The sequence below is a fragment of the Rhincodon typus genome, chromosome 10 (genome assembly GCF_021869965.1).
Source record: "Rhincodon typus isolate 14 chromosome 10, sRhiTyp1.1, whole genome shotgun sequence".
In the NCBI taxonomy this organism is placed as follows: Eukaryota; Metazoa; Chordata; class Chondrichthyes; order Orectolobiformes; family Rhincodontidae; genus Rhincodon; species Rhincodon typus.
In genome coordinates, this window is record NC_063341.1 from 25,759,136 (window position 1) to 25,767,445 (window position 8,310).

General features: G+C 38.7%; 2 protein-coding genes across 3 annotated transcripts in view; one reads left to right on the forward strand and one right to left on the reverse strand.

Moving 5' to 3' along the window:
- dhx9 (DEAH (Asp-Glu-Ala-His) box helicase 9) overlaps positions 1-8,310 on the forward strand; it is a 92,333-nt gene that overhangs the window by 77,912 nt on the left and 6,111 nt on the right. The window lies entirely within an intron of this gene.
- The window catches only part of LOC109910680 (testicular spindle-associated protein SHCBP1L-like), an 80,552-nt gene that overhangs the window by 8,588 nt on the left and 63,654 nt on the right, over positions 1-8,310 (reverse strand). For both annotated transcript variants that reach the window (XM_048602106.1, XM_048602107.1), the window contains exons 5-6: positions 3,019-3,237; positions 656-761 (exon numbers count right to left, since the gene is read on the reverse strand). In XM_048602106.1, the coding sequence (XP_048458063.1) occupies positions 656-761; positions 3,019-3,237 (325 nt within the window). The remainder of the gene's footprint in view (positions 1-655; positions 762-3,018; positions 3,238-8,310) is intronic.

Genomic DNA, 8,310 nt, shown 5'->3' on the forward strand with positions numbered 1-8,310 from the left:
TGTGTTCACCCAGCTCTACACATTGTTATCTCAGATTCTCCAGCATCTGCAGTTCCTACTATCTCAGTAACACTGAGTGAGGGGTTTAAAGGTGGGCATCCCTTCAAAGAAAAGAATTCTTGATAGTGGCTTCCTTGCAAAGCTGGTAATGTTCTTGTTGCTCTTTTTTCACATCTCCTCTAGTTCCTCAATATCATTTTTCTAGTATGGAGACTAAAACTGCCCAGTACTCCAACTGAGGTTTTACCAAGGCTGTACATAAATTTAGCATTAGTTCCCTACTGTTGTGTTCTAATGCACCAAAATTATTAGCACTTTGTTTGCATTCCTAATGGCCTTATCAACATGTGAAGTTTACTTTCAGTGACTTATGTATTTGAATTCTCTGATGTTTTCTTCTACATGATTTAGCTTCTTACTTTGCAAGGCTTAACTGGCCCTGTTAGGGAATAGGATTAAACCTATGACCTGTTTACGATGTATGACTCGGCTTGACAAAGAATGGTATAAAGAACAAAAAAGCCTTTAAGATATCCCCCAACAAGAAATTTTACCTTTTGCTTTTAATGATGACATGAGTGCACTATTACTAATACACGTTAATCAGGCCAGATATTACACAGCTAACATAACAAAACTCACTAGAAATACTCACCATGTCAGCTGTCATCATTTTTGCCACAATGTGAGTTACAATTTTTCCAGAAGGACGTTGTCCTTTTCTACGCCTCAATATTCGTGGAAAAAATGGGCCATGTGCTCTATAATTGACGAGCATAATGAACAAAAAGAACCGAATTCAAGATATAACAGTAGGTGAGCAATGGCAAACATTTAAATAATTATTTCATCATTCTCAACAAATATACATTCTAATAAAATCTCTACTGGAAAAGCAGTACAGCAATGGCCAATTAGGTCAATTAAGGAGACTGTCAGATTAAAAGAAGCTAACAATATTCCCATAAAAGGTTAGTAAACCAAAGAATTGAGAATATTTTAAAATCAAAGGATGACAAGAAGTTGATAGGGTCAGAAAATTAATTAAAGAATAAATTAGCAAGAAATTTAAAACAGAGGAATTAACTTTTACAAGAATAAAAAAGAAATTCATGAAAGTAAATACAGGTTCAATGTAAAAGGGGAGAAATTATAATGCTATTCAAGGAAATGTTTACCCTCCCAATAAACAAAAAAACCTACTGAAAATTGAGAGACATTGGGTTGGATTTTCACAGACACGTGAAAATGCTGACCAGGACCTGATTCTGGATTCCTGGCCCCATTTGTGGGCTCTCTGATTTTCAACAGTGCTATTTAAGGGTGTAAGCTGGTTTGGGTTGCAAGCCGCAACCTGCATTCCTGATCTGGCCAGCTCCATAATGGAGATTGGCATGTCTTGGTCTTCCACAATTTTCATGGAGTCAGGCCAGTCTTTAAAGGATTCAGGTATCTGAACCATAGTTTGGATGAGGGAACCTTTGAAAATATAAGTTCAAAAGGTGTCACCCATAACGTGATTTCTTTGAAAAAAATAGAATTCTTAAGAGGCTAGACAGGATAAATGCTGAGAGGATGTTTCCGCTCGTGGGATCGGCTAGGACCAGACAGCATAGTCTCAGAATTAAGGGGTTCCAATTTAAAACTGAGATAAGGAGAAATTTCTTCTCTTAGAGAGCTGAGTGTCTTTGGAGCTCCTTGCTACAGAGAGCTCTGGGGATAAAGAACTTGTCTATATTTAAGGCTGAGATAGATTCATGATCAATAGAGGAATCAAGAGTCATGGGTTAAGGCAAGCAAGTGGACGTGAGGAGTGTCGGATCAGCCATGATCCCACTAAATGGCAGAACAGGCTTGAGGGGCCAAACTACCTACTCCTGTTCCTATTTCTTATGGTCTTATACCCACCATGTCCAGCTATGCTGACCCTCACAACAATAGGTTTTAAAAAATCTTTATGACAATGTTATTCAATCATAACATTACATTTCCTTAAAACAAAAACTCTTGTTACAACAGGTCAATAAAAAAAAAAAATCAATCTATGCCCTTTAAAAGCAACACATCAGAAACTCTTCACACTTGAAATCTTTATTTTGTGTAAACAAACATCGTGCAATTGACAGAAGAGATCAGAGAGTCAGGTATTAGGCAGTGGTGTAGTGGTAATGTCACTGGACTACAAATCCAGAATCCCATGCTAATGTTCTGGGGATGTCTGTTCAAATTCCACCATGTGAATTCAATGAAAATTTGGTATTGTAATCTAGCTTAATGTTACCCATGCAACCATTGTAGATTGCTGTAAAAGCCAATCTGGTTCACTCTTACCTAGTTTGGCTTACTCCAGACACACCACCATGGGGCTGACTCTTAACTGCCCATTAGCCACAGGTAAGAAATGCTGCCTAGTTAGTAACGAATACATTCCATGGACGAATTAAATAAAATGATACATTTTCTCTGGGGCTTGGCTATTTCAGTACTCTAACAGTTTTCAGGGCTTTCAGTCAAACTCAGAATGTTCAGAACAGATTAAAAATAACGACACAACTGGTGTAAAGACAAATTAAAAGTAAAGGTATGGAAAAAATTTAAGTGGGTTTTGCTTGTATCCACCATTTTAAAATTTCAGTTTGAGTTAATGCATGCAGAATCATATTTCAAACTGAGTGAAGTGTCCACAGGAAACAGTTTTGAAGAATAAAGTTGATGCTTCAGATGTCCCACATTATTAGTTTTCTTGTTCATGCTGTCAAGAAGAAATGAATTCCAAACAAGAATGCAATATAATCTACAGGATATCCCAAACAGCTCTCAAAGCATTTACAAGTAACAAATTCAAGTGTACAGCTGTAACAGGATTGAAATCAGATGATCAATCAATTCAGGTAACTAGATATGCTAAAAGTACTGCAAAGCCTCAAGAAGAGAAAAAAAATTAAATGAAATATATCTTTCCATGATATAATTTAGCATTAAATTTAACATAATGAAGATCCATTTTGATGTTATTACCTAAGACGCAAATCTTCCCAGATTTTTAACAGTCCACAAATCATTAGGATTTCGTAATATTTTTTCCAACATTCCACTGCTTCAGCTGCAGATGGATCCTCTCGTATATTGCTTTGGTATTCTATAAGCTCCACACGTTTGTTTCTATATTTTTCCAATGTCCTTTTGAAACGTTGACCTACAGGGCCTGGTATTGTTCCATCTTGAATATCATAAAATCTGAGAATTATTAAAAATGTATAGAAGTGAATATAAAAAAAATTACTGCAGTTTAACAATAGTTGGTAAAGTTTGCTTCTTAACGAGCAAAGGGTCCTCCCAACTGCTTAATATTAAATAAACCTCTACCTCAGTTCTACTGTGGCCTCCCTGATCTTCTGAAATAGTTGACACAATGGCAACATGATCTGTCTTTTATGTCCTTGAGGACTGAGCACCCACAGGCTTCTGGGATTGAGAATTCCGAGTATTCACAACCACTGGTGAGAAGACTTGTGTCATCAATTCTAAATGTTGACCCTTGATCCTGAAATTTGGGTCCCCGGATCTAGAAATGATCTGAGTGAAAGCTTAATGAAAATAAAACTCCTATTGCCAGAAACTTGAAATCCAGCAGAAGAGGATTTCAAAACTGAATTCTTGAGTGATTTAATGAGTTGCTTGTTTTGCACTTACCGACAGCTCTTAGCTCAAAAGCTGTGATTCCCATTTATAATGCTGGCGATTTTAAAATCTCCTCTGTATAGCCAGAACATTGCCTGGAGTGCGATAGTGGTGTTGAGGAGACGGAGGGTTCTGTTGATATGTTTTAATTAATCTACAATGTTTTAACTTTATTTAACGTTTCGGTATTTCCTTTAATTGTGCAATATTAAAAGGAATTATGTTCTCTGTTGCAAGCCTCTGTCAACTTGACTTCTCTCAAAGGGACCATTCATGAAAGCGTGACCTAAGCAATATATGGAGACACTTTTTATTTAAAAAAAAAGTTTGCTTTGGAAACCAGCCGGTTTGATGCATTCCCAGTAAATCTTTTGTTCAGTTCCTGGCTGCTTATCCTTTTCTAGTTGTTTCCAGACAGAAAATGGCAACTTCCAATTGGAGAAAAATTATGGAGAAAGGAAGCTATTGCCACCTGTGTTGCTAATAGTTCACAGAACGTCACGCTATTTTTCTGCAATGGAGGTACCCCTGGGACTCTACTACATTCTATGAAAGTACAATTAGCAGTAGCATGGGAAGCTCCTGGTTCTCACACAACTCAAATATGTAGTAAATTTTTGTTCTTTGGTAACCTAAGCTCAGCATGGTTGCTGTCAACATCACAGGAACTTTTATGTTCAAATCTGAATGCTCTTTAGTTTTTGTGCGAGCAGCTTGGTACCTGCATATTGGAATTTGAATTACTGTACACAATCAATACCTGCCAAACAGCACTGCCAGAGTTACGGAGGGGAGAAACTGGGTTCTTATCCATGCTATCTCTGTAACATTGACACTTCCACCACAAAAGTAAAGAATTCAACTATATGGACAGGCTAGAAAAACTAGGGCTGTTTTCTCTGGAGCAGCGGACACTGAGGGGAGACTTGCTAGGTCTATAAAACTGAGATGCATAGGTAAGAATTGACAGTCAGAACCTTTTTCCCAGAGTTGAAATGTCTAATGCTAGAGGGCATGCATTTAAGATGAGAGAGGAAAACTTCAAAGAAGATGTGAGGTGCATTTTATTTTACACAGAAGTGGTCGGTGTCTGAAACATGTTGCCAGAGGTGGTGGTGAAGGCAGATATGATAGGGGTGTTTAAGGAACTTTTAGATAAGCACATGAATACGCAAGAAATGGAGGGATATGGACCAAGGCCAGGCAGAAGGGATTAGTTTAATTTGTTGTCATGTTCAGCACAACATCCTGGGCTGAAAGGCTTGTTCCTGTGCTGTATTGTTCTATGTTGTAATTCTAGACTCTCCAGAAAAGGGAATCAGCTTCCCACTATCTACATTATCAAACCCTCGCTGCTCATTCTATTTAGTTTCTCCTCATTGAACAACCCTCTATACCGACGAATCAATGTAATGAACTTTTATAGCACCCTGTGAAAGGCAGTATATCATTTGCACAGACCGCTCACCATACACCAGATGTGACCACATCAGAGAGTCACATATAATTGTAAAAAGAATTTTTTCCTTTTATAATCTGACATCCTTACAGTGCAGGCTTACATATTATTTCTAATTGTTTTCTGTGCTCTTATGTTAACTTTCCATGATTCATATACAAGGACACCCAAAATTTTCTGCATTTCAACATTTAGTGATCTCTCGTCTTTTTAAAAGTTCTGATTTTTATTTTTCCTGGCATAGTGGATAATTTTACATTGTGCTAAATCTGACAGCTTTCTTCCACTCACTTAAGCTACTGATATACTTTTGCAGCTTCTTTTCGTCCATTTACACGTTAGCAGAAATTAGTGGTGCCTAGTAGAGTGGATAGGATGGTGTGCAGACCAGGAGAGTTGCACAGGATGCTGCTCCTCTGAATCCTGGTGATGAGAAAACTATCCCGCATTTGTTAAGTGACAGGAAGGGAATAATTCATCTCATTAGTGAGCTACTTAAAACTAAACACCTGTCAGCCCATGGAGATTTAATGGTGACTTGGAGATTGCACAAAACTCACACACGTGTCCCAACCCACCAGAATACATGGCCTCCTCTACTGGTCCTCTGCACCACCCTGCCACCAGGACGTCCAGTCCTTGGCAGAGAATCATGGCCCATTTTACACTTCTGACATCTTCTGAATGTATACTCGTCACGAGCAGGCAACTTCGGAGTACAAGTGCTTGTATGGATGCATACTGGCCTTTTAAACATGGCGCAGCCACCAGCAATGTTAGTCTTTCAGCAGATATCTGGATAGTGGAAAGTTTTTACAGGAATGGTACATGATAAGATGGTGCTAGTATTGGGCAAATTAGGTGCCACAAGGGCATGGTATGATATTATGTGGTGGGTTTAGTAAGATACAGTAAGAGATTTCACTAGGCCTTGTGTCAAAAAACCGTCCAAAATAAAACTAGATAAAACTAGCCAAAATAAGGTAAGATTCTGCCCCATGACTGATTCACAGAGTCATAGTGTCATAGAGCGCAGGAACTGATTCTTCAGTCCAGCCAGTCCATGCCGAACATAAACTCAAACTAAACTAGTCCTACCTGCCTGCTCCTGGCCCATATCCCCTCAAACCTTTACTTTTTTTAAAAACTTACTTTATCCAGAGCTTGGACAGCATCAGCAGCGGCGAGAGCCCAGTGTGCAAATCTCAAGCAGACCCAGGGCGCGAACTCAACTGGGCCTAACATGGACCTCGAGCAGTCTCAAGTGAGGTATAGGGTGCAGACCTCTGGGGGGGGGCAAGAGAGAGAGACCAGAGCATGGACCTTGGATGGGCCTACCAGGGATCTTGAGCGGGCCCAGGGCATGGATGTCAAGCAGGCCCCTAACTACTTTTCTGGGGCAAGCACAAAACCTAGAATCAGCAGCTGCTACCTCAGTAGAGGTAACATTGGCGAGGTAGGCCCAGCTGCAAAAGATAGTGCCTAAGGATCAGTGACTTTGTTGTTGCTTGGGTCTGGCACTGGCTGCAGCAAAGCGATGGCAGAAGGGCATCACAGCAACATTGATGAGGTGGGCTCTGTGGTGAGAGACACGACTCTGATATTGGTTGGTCCACTGCAGGCAGCGGCGAGGCAGTGGTACAGGATTATTGGCCCAGCAGCTAAGATGGCACCTGAGCATTGGTGAATTCAACGTTGGTTGGGTCCAGAATAGATGGTAATGATGCAGTGGAGGAGGGATGTTGGCACAGGCTTCGTTGATGGTGCTGAGCTAGATCAGGACTGATGGCACCTCTTTAAGCTGAATTTTTCTTTAATTCCTGTATTCTTAAATTATTCAAAATGGCACCATATCGTGATGACAAATGAAAGCTTTTCACTGTATTTTGTTATATTCTTACTGCAAAATACACATGACAATAAAATCAAAAACAAATCTCCCCACTAAGATATTGGTCACTTTCCAGTTCAGGTTAAACTCATCCTTTTTCAACAGTTCTCTTCTGTCCCAGAAGAGATTCCAATTGTCCAAAAATCCAAATCCCTCAACAAAACACCACCTCTTCAGCCACTGACTCATCTTCTTTATCCTTTTGTTCCTTCCCTCTTTCGAGTTTGGCATTGGGAGTAAACCAGATATTAGTATTTTTAATTTTAAATCAACTACCTAACCTCTTATATTCACTCTGTAAAGCTTTAATCCTTTCCCTAAAAATGTCATTCTTACCAATGTGTAAAATTTTTTTTTTTAGCTCCTCAACATCCCCTTTAACAAAATGCTTGAAACATTTAGAGACACCCTTAACTGCAGCACCAGGAAAGCAATATGCCATCCTAAATTTATGCTCACTGCCACAAAACCACTGGAGACTTTTGAACTAACTTCTTACCTTTCCTGACAGTCACCCATCTATCTGATCCTCTTGTAATCACTTCTCTAAATCTACTAGCCAACTCACTCTGTGCCTCTTATATGCCCTCAATGTCCTTAAGCCTAAAAAAAAGCAACTTTTATAACTACCTTTCACAACCTAGGGAAAGTAGTGTTAAAATATAATGATTTTTTAAAATAATCAAACATATAGATCTTAAATAATATCAAGCACTTAGCTGATTTACTGAATTAAAATGACTCCTTTTCAAATAAGTTCCTCAGATAAAAATAGTCATATCCAGAGACGAAACCCCAAAATGAACACACAGCTCCATTTAAAAAAAAGCTCCTCGGCTATTCAAAAAAACACTTGTTCTGAAAAAAAAACTACTTAAAACGCGTACAGTCTTTTCTTAAGTTTCCAAATTTAGAAAAAAGTCTTCAGCTGATCACTGTAGGCCTCTGAAAAGCTTGTAGAAAAAAGAAATCATGATTGTTTTTGTTTTTTTTGAATGTTAAAGAAACAAAATGAATAAAAATCTTATGTTAGTGAAATATAATAACTATAATAAAACTATAAATCGATAACTAAGCCTGCAATCTCAGGAATCGCTGCAAGATCCATGGTGTTCATTTGATCTTGAAATAGTGGATGGTGCCAAAAATTATAAACTCAAGAAGGGGTGGATGGCTAATGGACTAGGGATGCATTTCCTTGTATTGACAGCAATCAAAAACACTACAACAAGGCTGAAAATAATGGAGATAGTAGGAACTGCAGATGCTGGAGAATCTG